We start from the raw sequence: 16,909 nt of genomic DNA on the forward strand, positions 1-16,909 counted from the left end.
GTGCTGTGTGTGTGTAGGTGTGCGATACACTCACTCCTATGATGGCGTTGAGTTCAGCCATGGTGACCTGCTTGGCCCTCTCCACCGCCTGCACCACCTGCTGCTGATGCTGGGACACAGACAGACAGACAGACAGACAGACGGACAGACAGACAGGCGGACAGACAGACAGACAGACAGACAGAGAGAAGATCTGATAAATTCAGACACCTGGATTTTAAAGAGGGATTATGAAGATTATGACCTCTATGGACAAACAGATGGAACTACAACAGTATTACAGATTTATTCCTCCTGCACAGTTCTCTGGTATAAACAAAGATGGTAATTCGGTACATCGAGTGACTCTGCACACCTGTGAATCAGCTGCTACCTCGCATCTGGTCCGGATTTTTTTTTTTCTCAAATCAGAACAAAGCCATCAGTCTACTCTTTCTGTCAAACGTGAATAGCAGCTGAATCGCAGCCGCCGCACACTTTCCACTGACTGACACACTCGTCAGTATCAATCCGCAAATACACGCGTCTTAAAGTTTTCCAGATCATGAAACCTGTCTCATTAAACCAGGCACAAATGTGCACGAACAGAGTGAGCTGCAGCGTCTTACCGCACCTTGAACCTGTTCTTCGTCATCCGTTTCTGAATAAAAAAGCGTTCTCCATGTAATTAAAACCCTCCTCACAGTTTGACACTCATCAATGCGTTCATTAAAACTCATTGGAGAGAAAAAAATGAGCAGCTAAATCAGGCATTATAGCTGGTCAAGTGTGAGCCGCACAGGCCAGTGAAATTCTTCTTTGGGGGCAACATTTGAAAAACAAGTAGGTGAAGGTCTGGGGGGGGGGGGGGTCAGGATCAATGCTTCTTGATGAGTTTGAGATATACTGTAGTAGAAGTGGCCAAACATCCTGATATAGACACCTACAACATCTTATGGAGAGACCCAGTGTGTAAGAGATCCGGCACAACAGCTATAACCATAAATTCTCTGTAACCCTGTTGTCAGCCCACACATCTCAAAATGGTGCAGCTGCAAAAAACACAGAAAACGAGACATATTTGTGGAAAGAGACAGATACCCAGAGAGACAGACAGCTAAGAGGGCAAAGTCATCCAAAGGGTACAGAGCGAGAAAGACAGATCCAGACGGTGAGAGAGAGCAGCAAGATTCATCCAGGAGCGCAAAACATCAAAGTAGGCCAGAGATGAAAGAGTTTATCTGGTGTGGAAATGAACCTGGCCATCGAGTTCAGCGACACCTCTGCAGACTGAGTCTAACCCACCCGAACGTGACTCACACACATGAAAAGATGCAGCGGTCTGATGATCATTGGCAAATAGCTTTAATACCATTATTATCAATAATTCTGATAATTACAGTGCTGGGATGGACACTGGAAGTTCAATAACCAACAATTTACTTTATCATCTGAGCCAAATCAGATGCTTTTCATTTCATCACATTGCCATTAGAGTTAACCTGTTATACTGAGCCACGACACGACACAACATTTAAAACACTGCCTTGGTTGTTAGCTGTGCAGATTTATTAAGCACTGTTTCTAATTTCCTCCAGTAGCTGAGGGAGATGAACAGAAAAACAAAAGTGACAAAAAAAAAAGAATAAATATCAATACAAATTGACAACATATAAGAAAAGAAATTAATATAAAGACAATGCTGTATACATTTACCCAGGATTCATGACAACTTTAGTTAGCTGACAGTTTTTTATGCTCTAGGAGGAGACCACAGTTCTGTATTTATGGTGTGAAACCCAACCCTATCTATTAATGTACATGTATTAATGGCATAAATCAGATATTGGTCCTCGTATGGGTAAAATATCTCTGACAATTACTGCTCAACACAGTAGGCTGACTGATACATCATCCTATTAGTGACAACAATGCTGCTGTCAAAGACATTTCCAAACTGCGAGAAGGAACAATATCGGACAAAAATAAAAACGAAAAGAGCTCTCACACAAACACACGCATACACAGTCCATGTGATTTGCGGCACAATGATAATATGATTGTGTTACATTTCACATGTGCAGCCAGCAAACGCGGCTGTGCATCAAAACAAAGCGGTAAAAGCCGTTTCCTCTCCCTGCCTCCCCTCTCTGCAGGCCTCAGGGCTGTGTAGCAGCACCACAGTCTAATGCCATTATTCCTAATCCACTCTAAACCCTCCTAATCCATGGCTAATCTGGAGGAGAGCTTTGGAGTCCACACTCACTCCTTGCTGCTGTTCCCACCCCTCAACACACACACACACACACACACACACACACACACACACACACACACACACACACACACACATGCACACACTTTCAACTCCTCCAGAGGAAGGATTTACCAACTAGACACACACGCGCACACCTCTGAAAATCCATAATAAACATACTGTACAAAACATACTTCTCACACCCACTACTGTATGTGCACACATTTACAGTGTATTTCATGTGTATGCAGGTGGACAAATACATAAACACACACACGCAAAAGAAACTCAAACAAAAGAATTTTCTCACACACACACACACGCACACACACAGCCGCTGGCTCCTCCATATGTTGGTGGGAGACATTTAATAAGTTCAGAGCATATCTTCCTATCCCGAGCGGGGGGGATTAAGCCCAGGATAATCTGTGTGTGTGTGTGTGTGTGTGTGTGTGTGTGTGTGTGTGTGTACATGTCAATATGCATCCATGTGTGTGTACATAAATGTCTGTTTTGCCTCACAATCCACCACACACACATCCATCTTCTCTCCTCTCTCTCTCTCTCTCTCACCCACCTCTGTCTTAACTCATACTGACAGGCATTTTTGAGTCTTACCTCTTGAGAGAGGAAGGGGATGACTTGGGCGCAGATTGCGTTCAGCCGTTTGACGATCTCCGCCTGCAAGACAGAGGGGTGGGCGCAGGACACACAATCAGCTTCAAATTCACCAACAGACAAGAAGGCGCCGTCCTCTTCACACAACCTACAAATGCTAACATCAAATCAGTTTAATGTGCATGACATTATATATTATAATAGCCCACATTATTTTCACATAACGGCCAGTTCACATGAAATAACGCAATCTGACGTACGTGCACATTTTGTGTAAGAAACACCAGGTCTGTTTTTTCATCTGGCTCACAGGAAGTCAGGTGACATGCAGTATACGGCACTTAAAGGCTCCCTGTGGAGTTTTAGACCTCTATTCCACAGATCTACCAGTGGTGGTAACACGCCAAGATACAGTATGCTGCAAGACTGCTAGCAGGAAAACAGGGATGTAAACAATGCTGGATTTTCAAAGACTTTAAAAATCGTCAGTCTGAGGCGTTCAAAACATTTGTTAGACCTCAAGAATACACACGACGAGTTCTGTTCTGGTGACTCACACTGAATGTAAACGTAGCTTTCGCGTGTTAATGAGAAAACTCCTCAAGGCCCCTTTAAATCAAGCATTTTAATCAAAAGAAGAAGGAGAACTTTAGAGGACAGAATGAGCAGCAATGACCATGAAAAGAGCAAAACACACCAGTAACTTCATCTACAGCAAAATGTGAAAAAAAAAAAAAAAAAATAATGAAAAAATGAAATAAAAAGACATCAAAGTACCACCCACACTGTGTGATTTAAAGATGGAGTCTGCAAAGAGCAGTGAAATGAGCGCTTAGCACCGATGTCACCAAAACAGAAAAAACAAACCTCACACAGAGAGCGCTCTCTGGAACGTTATCATTAAGTGATCATTGTAAAGCAGATTGCATTGGCCAAGACGTCTGACTGAGGAGGCAGACGAAGATGTGTTGTTGTAATCATGCCCTTAATTCTCATGAACCGATTACACTGGAACAAAAAAGCATGTGGTTACATACGTAGTTAAAGGTGATATCGATCGTGATTAAGTCCCCAAGGAGGAATGCTTCTGTCAATATACCGCCCACACACATAATCACACACACCTGTTTACACACACATTTCCAATGACAATACAAATCTAGCTTGCAATTACATATGAATGCATTCATAACACAGACAATCATAATCATCTGTCTTGATGCTGAGCGTTGCATCTTTGGCCTCGAAATAATGCTGTTTTCTTCTTCTTTTCTGTTGATCGGTGTTCATACAGACACACACCGAGTAGCATAAACACGAGGAAGCCAAATGAACTGACTCCAACCAAGAAATTCACAGGTTTTTAAAACTTGACTATCTTCTTTCACATACATTAAACCTATACATTTTCAGATAATCAGTTCTTACATATTACAAGTGAAAGTGACTGGGCTAACTTGCTGAAAAGCACTGCTGCAGGCCATAAATATCATCTCATCTTCAGTGTCATTTCTGCCCGGATGCCATAGACTGACTGTGCACCCTGCTGTCTAAACCATTCATGAGAGAAGAACGGAAGAAAAGCAATCATCAGTCTGTCCAGCAGAAAGCCAGAAAACAATGAGGCTGCTTTAAGAGCGTCGAGAGATATCGTCTTTTTTCCACCACGCTGTCGTCTTCCTTGTCCAATCCTGGCGTCTACATTATCCACATCGCAGCCTGACCATCAACAGATTCTGTTGTGTTTGGCTTGCAGCAAACCCGTTCTCACTCCCAAGTTGTCACATATGGGCACTTGGTTAGTTTTTAATGTGTTGGGTATCCTTTAGCATCATTTTCAAAGTGCAGGGTAGTCAGATAGACTCCCGCAGACAGTCCATTCTCACTCCTACTGCATCAGTGACATAGGATGAAGAGCAAGAAAAGTCTGTATCGGATGGATTTTCACCCAGGAAAGGGGGAATCGTGTCCTGTGTGACACCAAAAGTGAAGGTTGATTTCTTCTTAAGTGAAGGAACGAAACATACATAACTTGTATGCGACAAACCATGATCTTTTCCTAAATTAACCAAGGTGCAACATTGTACTCAGCAAGCTTTATTTTGAAAATCTAACCAGAAGAACCAGCTGAAGATTTATTATTGCCTTGGCCCAATGTCCCGTCATCCGATTTTCTAAAACTCACAAACATGGAAGTCAGTAAGAGCCAGAAAAATCCAGTATCTTTCAGGCTACACAACTTATTCTTCAGCATCTGTGGAAGGTCAATCCGCCGCTGCACTCTCTCAACATCAATCAACATCAGCCTAACGGATGATTTGTGAATATAAACCCAGGATCTGGCTCTCTTGAGAATTTGGAGCACAGAGAGAGGAGTCCACTGGAGCAGACAGCTGAAGGAAAACACGTCAGGTTTTTGTCGACTTAATCAGCTAAATGAAGAGCCAGCCACTGAAAACGCCGTCATGGACTGACATAATTCCTCCAAGTCCAGCACAAATGCAGAAGAAGCTCCTCTGATCACCTTGAACAAGGGCTTGTTTGTTTGTATATAACCTTGATAAAGGTGAACTTTGCTCTGGTATCAGTGGTAGCAGAAGCCCCCAGAGGCCATGGGAGCAAACCTAGACTGATACAAACCCTTCAGACAGGAGCACGAGCAACAATGCAGCAGGATAAACACATAAACAGACACAAGCAGACACACACCTGCACAGCCTTCTCTGTATTCATCAGATGTTTTTACTGAACCAAGGGTTGGCTTTCAAAGATTATACAACACTCTCTCTCTCTCTCTCTCTCTCTCTCTCTCTCTCTCTCCACATCAGGTAGGAGTTCTTTTTGAACAGGAAATTGCCTGATCCGCTGTCCCAAAGGGAGTGCTCGTAGTGCAACTCAAATCCGAAAGCAGACAGAAGACACTGACGCGAACACAGAAACACACACTAAATGGCACACGGGGATCCGCATCACCTTCTTTATTTGTAAGACTAAATATGTGCAACTATAGAACGGAGAGTCCCTGATTAAAATAGCATAAGCCAAGTGAAAACACCAGGATGCTGACAGCAGGGCAGCTACAGATGTTAGCATGGAAGAAGCTATGTCCTTAGTACCAGAAGTTGAGAGGATCTGACATCAGGCAGCATTTAATAACTTAACTACTGAGTTGATACCAAACACAAAACAAGCATTATTAATAAAAATGTGAAGATGTGTGTTCTGCCAAAGAGGCCGCACCAGCTCAGGTGAAGGTTTTGCCAGTTAAGTGTAGATGCTACAGAATACGTGTGAAGCTAGAAAAGGCAGCCATGTTGTCCAGAAATGTGCGCAGCCAGACAACAGAAGGACGGAAACAAGCAAAAGGGCAGAAGCATGACTTCAACATGAGACTTATTTACTCTTCAGCCGTTTGCAGTCATTCCCACAGTTCTCAAGAGGTTCCAGTGAGCACACTGCCTCATTCAGTGCTCATGCTATTATTCACTTAGATATCTCACAATGATAGAAAATTCCATTAAACATCTCTGACATCCACGCGGTCTCATTCTTTCTCATGATGTGTTTTTATTGAGTAGTCCTGAGTGTTGTGCCAAGCTTTTAAGACAAGACTTCAGAGGCCATGAATGCAGAGCTTAGATTTTATATTTTCTTTCAGCATGTCTGCATGCCAACTCTCAGCCAAGCTGGGGAGCCATTTAGAGTCAAGCAGATGGAGAACTGGGTTGCAGCTCAACTTACCTGTGATTAACACAGTGCCGCAGCTGCTCACACTTCCACAGACAACCTAAAACACTGACATTTTCATTTTATATTTAACGTTTATCCAGGGAAGACTTGCTGTGCACACATGCCCTTTTTCAGCTCGGCTCTGGTTCGCATTCATACACACCGGGGAGCTGACAGGCACATGGTAGCCTCTGAAAAACTCTACCGCGTTAGTTGCTTGGGGCTTAAGTGCCTTGCTCAAGGGTGCCTCAGTGTTAGGTGTTGATGGCAGAGCGGGCCGTGCTCAGTGTTCTACTGCTGGGAAATGAGTTGGTGATCTTCTAACTTCTGTGGTGAGGATCAGGCTGTGTGAGATGCCCAGCACCTGCAAAGTTAGAACATCACCTTTCAAGCTCCCTAAGTTGGTCAAAAACATACCACACACCATGTCAGTGATGGTGTTTGTTGCGACTTTGAGCTTCATAAGTGTCATTATTGATTTTTAAGCATTTTGGGAGCATTTTCTGCATCTATTAGAGAGAAGACAGAGAGCTGACAGGAAATGAGCAGAGAGAGGGATGTCCGAACTGTGGAAGCTGCAATTACAGCGTCAGCACCTCAAGCCATTAGGCCATCATGGCGCCACAGATCCAGCTTTTCATTTTTGCAGACTATTTTTAAATGTGTTCTGTACAGTTTCAACTTTTGGCTGTGTTTCCTGTAGCGTCCCAGCCATTGGTTGATTTTTTCAAATCAATGTTCACTTAAACTGAAAAACCCAACAATGAGGTAACCTGACAAATATGAATGCAAACTTAATCCTAATGCTTTCAATGTTAAATACATGTAATTTAGAGCTGAAAAAATCAGTCAATTAATCTGTTAATTGTTCAATCAACAACTACTTTGATAATTGAAAAAGGAGGCATAAAGAAATTGCAGGCATCACCAATCTTAATATTTGCTGGTTTTCTTAGTCATATTAAACTAATTATCTTTGGATGTTTTACTATTTCCAGACACCATATAAACCAACATATTCAACAGATTAATGACAATAACAATGTTTTAGCACCTGCAAAATCCTGCATGCAAAACCACTAACATAGTACTTTCAAAGTGCAGTGGTTTTATTTTGAAAAACTGTCACACAAACACCGTAGCGCAAATAAAGAAGCATTCTAAAGCTACTAAATCAGCTGCAAAGATGCAGATCTCCTCGAACAACTCTACAACCTGAACCTCCGATCGATTCGTTTTGAAGAGGTGACCCTGAGATGTTGGCACAGAAATGGAAACAAAAGCATTGGAGCAGAAAAGGAAATGGAGATGCTTTTCCACGAGGCAACACAACCAATTTCAGGTGACATTTTACATCAATGGCAGACAATCGTGACTGTCGGCCAGAGTGCAGGGATGTCAGCCTGTTTGGCCAATGTGTCTGTTCCCACCGCAGAGACCAAAGCATGAAAGCAGGGCTCCTTTTTTTCCTTGAAAAGTCTCCTGTGGTTTGTGCAAACCTGGAGAATTTGTTTCTGCAGCGAGCAGGCCTCGACTTCGACCTGGACCTGTCACCGTCTTGACAGTGAGTAAACAACAAGAAACAACTGGCCAGAGAGGCCTCTAAGGTTAGGACCCAAACCAGGTCGATCCATGGAGCTTATTGCGAGATTAGAGGACTCTGTGGTCACATAAAGCCCAGTAACCTCAGAGGTGAGATCATGTGTGCTGAATTTATCTGTGACCCTCGTGTGAGTCGCTGGAGAAATGTTCCTCCAGTTTAAAAAGAGAAAAATTGGTGAGCAGTAGCGGTACAGCATCAAACTTTTTGCTCTTTGTGATCAGATGCAGGTGCATGGCGTGATCTCCCTGAGCCACTGACTTTGACCAGCTTCTTCCACTTTGACATGCTGTGTCTGAAAAAGAGCTCCGACAGATTTTGAATATGCTGTCATCATTTACCTGAGAGCACCTACTTGGATTACGCGGCTCTCTTTATTATAACTCAATGGCAAGCTTGCATAGCACAAAAACATCCTGGCAATGACCACTTATCACCACTGTTGTTGCCTAAAAGAAAAAAAAAAAAAAAAGGAAAAAAAAAACCTGCTGAAATACTCCCACTCTACATCCTAACAACAAAGAAATTAGATCAGACAGGAGCCCCGGAGTCAGACTGGGTCAGATAGAAGATCAAATGTCCATCTCCCCTGTGGAGCTTTGTAAGCACCACATCAGCACCACTTTTCACCACCAGCTAATACACCTAATGGACCCCACCATATAAAGGCTGTATTCCCTTGTGACTGTATGTGTGTGTGCGTGTGTGTGTGTGTGTGTGTGTGTGAGTGAGTGAGTGTGTGAAAGACAGCTAGATGGATAGGGAGGGACAGAGAGGAGCAACAAAGGGTGCTATACAGACAGGCTACAAACAACTTTAAGTAAAAAATGTGCTTAATGTAAAGATTTATCTCAATATAATGCAGTGCTTGAGTAACTCTCTGCTCCACTTCCTCCAGACAGTTTGACTATAAGAGTACATTCAGTCTTCACATATTCAGATACAACAAACCACAAATAGTTATGCCAGTTGTTTCTATTTAGCTGCTAAAGAAAGTGAATGCATGGCCAAAAGTTAGAATTATTATGTCTCTAAGTTATAACCAGGGGACCGTTTCACCAAATTTACAACTTGCATGCAGCAGTTTGCAACACAGTATAATTTTCTCTCCTGTTACCATCAAAACAAACACCATATTTATGACTCATGCACGAGCAAGAGCAAGAGATTGTCTGCAATTTCTCGTAACAGTCATACGTCCGAGCGGACATCCATTTGTGATCTGTACGTAAGCGTTACTTCTAAATTGCCTTTGTGAAACTGGCCCCTGGAACCAGATCGTTTAAAGAGAAATTACTTAAAAATAGTTAAATAGTTTGCGATCAACAAAGATTTGATTAACAGCTGGAAAAGGCAACCAGCAGTGACTCCAGGAAGTCGCTGCACCTGGCCGCGAAATGGTCCAGCACGTAACCCTAGAGGAAGTGCAACTTGTCATTTTAACGCCTTGGTTTACGAGCAGATCAAAGACAGAAAAACTGTGAATTTGTGAGCTTTAGATGTGCAGATTTTGTTAGCTTTGGAAAGAGCCAGGCTAGGCTTTATGCTAAGCTAAGCTAATTGGCTACAGACTTATATTTACCTGACTGATACACTGACTTCCCAAAATGTTGAGGTATTCTATGCATATTCCATCTGGACCACTTAGATTAATTTTGTGACCCCTTATGGGGTTCCGACCCCCAGGTTGAGAACCATCCAAACGTTCTGCCACTGTCACAGCTTTACCCAGCCTGCCACCATTTTTACACTCCAGTTACATGCAGAAGTGACATTTAAAGTAAAATTTGAATCTGAAGATTATTAAAACGCTTTAAGTTGAACATTTGTCATTTACATGTCTGTCATTTGAAATCTTATTTACTGTCATTTAAAGGTCCCAGTGTGCTTTTAAACTTCTTCTAAATGCATTTTCTAGAAGTAAATCTATATATTAAAACGCCGGATAAAACACTACGTGACCGAATTCCTGGAAATGAAACAAATGGCTCCCTATCGGCTGCAGTAAAATGAGTTGTCAAAGCTCGCTGAAAACGCTGCCAGTCTTCGGTATCAAAATGTCTTATTACTTCCTCCTTTCACAACGTTCACCTCCCTCCTCCTTCCCTTTTTCTCCCCATCCTTCACTTGCTTTATTTCTCTCTCAGCCTCACTAATTTGCAATTGATTAGCTGTCCTCTCGCAGCTCAGTCGCGTGCTCTACACCCCTCGTGCCCTCCTCCCTCCTCACCCCTGTCCGCCTCCCCGGCCGTCCTCTCCTCCATCTACGAGTCAATTTCTCTTTAACGAGGGCACCAGAGCCCTTCTGTGTAAATAAAACAGAGCAGAGCCAAAAATCAATGGCCTTATTACCCTCAGAAAATGCTAAACAAGCAATATTAGCAATTCGCTCTGTAGAGGAGGCCGACTGCCTTAATGGGACTGAGGCTCGACCCCCCACCACCCCTCCGAAAACATCACCACCACCACCACCACCACCACCACCCTCCTCTCTTCAATCTTGGCATCCACTCAACGAGCCACACACGTCGTATCGTCATATTGAATGCCGTAGATGGAAGACACACATTAACGCCCATGCACGCCGGTGTACAAGTACTACAAAACACAGCCGGCACATCAAAATCCTTTCCTTCCAAAGCTCTCTCTCTCTCACACACACACACACACACACACACACACACACACACACACACACAAAGCATGCACACACAAATGACTGGAGGAAATTAGGGATTCACTCAAACTGTTTCCTGACAGAAATCATTGGGCACCACACAGAGTCACAGGGCACTCTTTACCTCTTATTTTTTCTCCCTTTCCCCAATGAACACTCTCTCTCTCTCTCTCTCTCTCTCTCTCTCTCTCTCTCTTACACACACACACACACACACACACACACACTAGCAGACAGCAGGATTTATAGTAGACACCCCATATTTCATCAGACAAGTCTGATTAGTGTGCCAGTAAAAAGCTGCATCTGTGTGCAACATTCACACACAGACACACACAGAAAGACCCACACACACCCCGAGTAAACATCTACAATATATGAGCACACACACAAACACATACACATATACACAATGTGCACAAATAGTACACACAAAACTAAATAAACAACCACAGTGTGCATACAGACAAATACACACAAACACACACACACACACACTAAGTAAACATGTGCAGTATACATACAGGCTGTTATACAGACATCACACACACATACGCATATGTGCACACACGTACACATATAGCAAAGTAATCACACAATATAGATACGCACACACACACACACACACACACACACACACACACATAAAATCATACACACAGCAAGACAAAGGCCAAGCATTTATCACTTCCACTCACGCTCACAAACACACACACACAGAGTACACACACCATTTTTGTGGAAATGAACATGTAGCTGGTTAGCTGTGGCCCATTTAGCCTGGCAGCTGATGTGTGGTTAACACAGACATTTATGCTAATGATCCTGCATGTTTAAAAAAAAGGGCAACGGTAATGTAAAGGCTCGTTAAAGGCCAAATCCTCATTCACTCGACTCATTTTTCAGCCCATTTTCTCGTTCAATTAAACTGATGAAATCATTATTCACACATGGAATTACTACTCAACCTCACAAGGCAACACAACTGCTGCGTTTTGCCCTGTGAATATATCACATTCCTCGCGTGCAATCTAACATCTATATATTCTGGGATGATTAAACCACGCTAGTTTGCGCCTGTGACGCTTTATCATTACATTCAAGCCACAGCTATGCATTCCAATTTTCCTAAAAATAATTGCCGGGCGATCTTTTGAAAAACGCATAGGGCTGTTTAATAAAACTTACCGCTGTGCTGTGCTGTATTTCCAGAGTCTTCAAAGACTGCTCTAATCATCCGGATGAAAAAAATATTCTGTATGTTGCACTTCTAACCTGCTCCTCTGTGTTTTCTGATATAAGCAGCCTGAAATAACTGTTTTTTGTCAAAATATTCACATTAGAGTATGAAAATATTTTTTAAAAGATCAATATATACCAATACTGACAAAACTTTTTATAATTTTGGTTCATGTTATATAAATTGAGCAAGGAGATGTGTCACTTAGAGCTACCATCTTTGTTTGCATTAGGAAACAGAGCAGTTCGCTGCATGGCAAATCATATTAAGCATGAAGAGAATATTTTTTCATCCAGACATTTAGAAGAGTCTCTGAGGAGTCTGGGGGGAAAAAAAGCAGCAAGTATTGTTAAACGACCTTTAGGATTTTTAAAAGACCACCAGATAGATATTAAATCAGATGCTTTGCTCTGTAGCTCAGATATAATGGTAATATATGACAGGCACAAACACTACAACGTCACTGGCAGGGAACTTGTTGACCAAAGAAAAGGTCATTACAGGGAGGCAAAAACAATTAAAACGTGTGCATTCGTGCAGACTTTAGCATCAGCACCACTTTGTGAGAAACGAGAGGCCTGGAAAAACATGGTGGGACATTTCTGAAACCTGAGATATTTCAGTTTTGAAATTCAAATCCGGCCTCATCTGAGTGCAGCTTGGTCTTTCTGGCGAAAGCCTCGCAGCACTGCTCGTGATAAATAAATCAAATTAACAGGACTTTGGCCAGCAAAAATGTTGCAGAATTCAAACCAAAAACTCATCTTTTTTATTTGCTCTCTGCAATCGTCTGACACCCATTTCAGCATCGTTCTTCTTTTTTAACACTGGACTGAAAAGAACGTCTCTTACCTGCTTGTGCATCTCGATGTTCAGCCCATATGACATTTCGTAGTACTGAAAAAACAAAGATCAAAGCAAGGTCAAAAAAAGGTTTTCTCTGTTCCTCTTTTCGCACACACCAAAATGTACTAATGCATTCATGCACACACACACACACACGCACACACAGAGACACGTAATCAATAAGACTCACCATGACATAGTGTCTCTGCATCTCAGTTTTCTCACTGGCCAGTTTCTCACACTCCAATTTCAGACTGTGAGGCAGAAGGAAAATGTTATTTAATGTATGTAATGTACAAACACACAGCAACCCACACGTGTGTGCGCGCGTGCACACACACACATTCAAAATTTAATAAATAAATAAATAAATAAATTATTTATGACTTTAAATTAAGATACCTTACAGGGTAACATGTGTTGTCACACGAAACTAATTCAGGAAAGGCGCCTTTGAAAAGATGAAATTGTCACTTTGCTGAACACTAAAGCTGTCGGCGACTACATCCTGTTACTTTACATTTGCATGTCTAAATTTGAGTGCAACAAAGAAACAAAGAAAGAGTTGCTTGTATCGCGCCAATTTGCCCTGCAGACACTTACTCAGCAGGTACTGTGCAGTAATTAATGGATCAATAGACGACCACACAAACCTCATCATATATTCTTACGGTGTGAGTGGATGACCAAACTGCACCATCAACAAAAAGCAACCATATACTGAGGATCCATTTTACAACTGTGGTTACACAAAAGCTTAACTCTTAAATGTCGTCTGTTACTGGAAAGCCTCCACTTACTACTACAGCAAGCGTCTGCATGTGTCTTATGAGAAAATTGACAAAGTTAGGACACTGAAGAGGTAAATACGGACATATAGAGACATTTTGTATGTTACTGTGATGCAAATTAGAGAATCAGCTGAAGATTAAAGCTTTAATACGTCAGCCTTAACTTAATTTGAGCATGATGACGATGCATTTCTGACATGCTGTTGAAGGTTGGAGAATTTACTCAGCCAACAGTGAAACTACGCAGTCCTTCAAATAATGAGACACAGCTGGAGATGCAGGTTTTTACACAATACAAGTGCCAAATTGTACATTACAAATGTTTGACGCTCAAAGAAAGTTTCACTTTACTTTCCACTAAATACAACGATGAGGTACAGCATGTGTGTCTGACCAACACTTACTTCCCCTTCTTACCAAATCAGTGTCTCCAGCAGTTTCATCACAGTATTACACATGCAGCAGACGCTGTCCTCGGTTCAGCTCATTCAGCTCTGCGTTTGGCCAGCAAACTGGACCGCTGGTTCATCTCACCCAGTGATTGGGCAATAATTACGAGGTGGCCAGAGGTGGGCGATTATTATGCATTGGTATCGTGCTTATGGTTCTGGCCCCCAAGCAATGTATTTCACACTTCATCATGTCGGGTAAAAAAGTATTTCACACCACTTGAGCTTGCAGAGGGAGACGTGCATACCAAGGTTGATGGGGTTTACCTGTGGTTAGTCACCAGTGATAGATGGACCTGAGACAAATGCACCAGCAGCTCTATATGGGGGGTCTGAGGAGAATCCTTTCATGGGATCTCCAGATGGATATTTACTTCAAAGTAAGAATGTTTTAAGTCTCAAACAAATCCCAAACAAAAAGCAGCTTGGGTCTTGTGTTTCGTGTCATTGCGTCATGCATTTCCCGGAAAGTGTTGGTCATACTGACCGATTCATGCATGACCACTGCAAGGCAGGTCAACATTGCAGAAATGACCCTTTTCCTCACATAATGTGGGGGTTTCAGTTTATACTAATGCTGCAACTAACGTGTATTTTCATTAGGATTAATCAATTAATTATTTTCTCCATTTGTCTTTTTTCTGAATAACGTTAGCAAATTGTGAGAAATGCCCATTACAATAATTCATCAATGAATCGCTGCAGGTCTAATCTGAGCCAGAATAACGCACATCACATTTACAATCACTCTGCAACCAAACGCAGAAAGTTTCATTAGTATTTTTTTTTTTTGTCAGTATTTTGCTAATGAGCAGATGTTTCCCGGCAGCAGTAACGACACGCTCCATCCACACTCTCACCTGTGATACTGGGCTTGCAGGAAGTGGAACTCCTCCTTGATCCGGTCGCAGGACTCGGTGACAGTGAACTTTAACGGCTGTCCCGGCTGGTGGGGGACCTCAACCCAAAACCAAACAGCGTGTGGGGGAAGAGAGGAAGAACTGAGCCACCAAAGTTCAATGTCACGACACACACACACTCACTCACGCGCACACAGACAGGACTGTATAGATGACAATAGGCCTCTGTGATTGGGATGGCCTTTTGGCTTCACTCGGACTCCTTACACGTTAACCCACGCACACTCACAGAGTCTCACATGCAGCTGCAGCAGTTTGACAATGAGCGCAATTGTCCGTGCGAGCGCGCAGTGGCACGGAAACTTGATCTAAACTGATTACGCATCAGGCGCGCGGCTGTTAATCTGCGCTGTTTTGACATAACACTGCCTTGGCTGCTGTTTTTCTCTACTTACCGGATGCCGTGCCGGGGGGTACATCTTGCTCAGATCTCGAATCATTAAAAATGTATTGCAAAGTTCATCCACATGAACACGAAAACAAAATGTGTGAGCACGGATCGTTTCCCCGTGCGTAAAAGCTCAGTCAGTGGCCGGTTTGCGGGTTATGTGCAGGTTCCGTGAAGAGTGGAAACATCCTCGGATCTGTGGTTGGCCGTCATTCTTTTTAAGACAGTATTTCAAAAGTCCATTCAGTGTAATAGTAAAAGCAGGAGTTGCCTCTCTTCTCCAAAATCTCCAATGCGTTTTTCTGTGCGCACAGAGCTTAAAATTCTCCCTGTGAACTAACAGCGAATCCTCTATTTTCTCTGATTTTCCCTACAAAGCATCGACTTCTGGCACATCATGACCCTGCTTGTCCGCGGCTGAGCGTCTCCACGCCGTCCCGTCGTCACGCATTTATCGGTTAATTTCCTGCAGCCTCGTTAATGTTCACATCCTCACCCGGTACCGGCGGAGCGACCACCTCACCGACTGTAGCAGCCTGCCCCTGCTATGCCAAATTTAGAAGCAACCAGTCGCACGAGCGCAATTACATATTCACAACAATTATAAGAGCCCGTACCGTGACGTCGGGACGTGTAGTTTAATTCATATTAGTCAATAATAAGCACTACAGATGTGCGTCTGCTATAAAGAACTACAACTTCCCGGCTGCTCCGCGAAGCCCCCAAAGCCAATGATGTGTTGTCTGAAGGAGGTGCGACCATTAAAGACAACCAATGGCGACAGATGAGCGTGCACACTGCGCTCCATTCTCCTGCCAGTCATCGATAGGTTGTCCAATCACCGCAAACACTATGAGATTTTATGCAGACGCCCCACGTGGGGGCTCGGTCTGCTACTATAAGATGTCACAGGGATTAATCTGGAAACTATCTGTTGATTTATGTTCATTTTTTTTTATCGAGACTTCCAGGCAGAAGCGAACATATGTCCCCCAGGTCTCTTGTGTTTTTCCAGTTTTTTAATTGAATCGCCTAAAATACAGTCTGCTGTTGTGTCCACAGATTGCACTCGCAACCCTGCAATTAAATTCCCATTCAGCTCCCTTGCAGATACATCTGCCTGTTTGTACAGGATGTAAATCATATAGGGGCAGACACAATATTGTAAACACTTAATGAACTTCAATTTGAATGATTGTTACTGCTACAAAGGTGAGTTATATTAGGCTGCAGGCTCATTAGCACATCCTCAACCCTGTTTAGCCTGTACTGAGGACATATGTTGGAGTGTACTTTCAAGGATTTTTATATCTTTCAGCTTGATATAAAGACTTTTCCCTTTTTTTACTGATGTATCTGCAGTTTGGAAGTCATGGAAGAAGTACTCAGATCTCAGATTTAAGCAAAAGCAGCAA

The 16,909-nt window shown here is 42.7% G+C and overlaps 1 protein-coding gene across 3 annotated transcripts in view; it reads right to left on the minus strand.

Annotated features, from left to right (window-relative positions):
• LOC143320934 (transducin-like enhancer protein 4) overlaps nucleotides 1-16,136 on the minus strand; it is a 36,784-nt gene extending 20,648 nt beyond the window's left edge. For 2 of the 3 annotated variants that reach the window (XM_076730987.1, XM_076730986.1), the window contains exons 1-6: nucleotides 15,502-16,136; nucleotides 15,047-15,144; nucleotides 13,137-13,200; nucleotides 12,953-12,997; nucleotides 2,855-2,917; nucleotides 35-109 (exon numbers count right to left, since the gene is read on the minus strand). In XM_076730987.1, the coding sequence (XP_076587102.1) occupies nucleotides 35-109; nucleotides 2,855-2,917; nucleotides 12,953-12,997; nucleotides 13,137-13,200; nucleotides 15,047-15,144; nucleotides 15,502-15,546 (390 nt within the window). In that variant the 5' untranslated portion in view covers nucleotides 15,547-16,136. The remainder of the gene's footprint in view (nucleotides 1-34; nucleotides 110-2,854; nucleotides 2,918-12,952; nucleotides 12,998-13,136; nucleotides 13,201-15,046; nucleotides 15,145-15,501) is intronic. The other variant, XM_076730988.1, reaches the window with a different exon arrangement.
• Nucleotides 16,137-16,909: the final 773 nt, after the last annotated feature.

This window comes from Chaetodon auriga, chromosome 5, assembly GCF_051107435.1.
Source record: "Chaetodon auriga isolate fChaAug3 chromosome 5, fChaAug3.hap1, whole genome shotgun sequence".
Taxonomy (NCBI): domain Eukaryota; kingdom Metazoa; phylum Chordata; class Actinopteri; order Chaetodontiformes; family Chaetodontidae; genus Chaetodon; species Chaetodon auriga.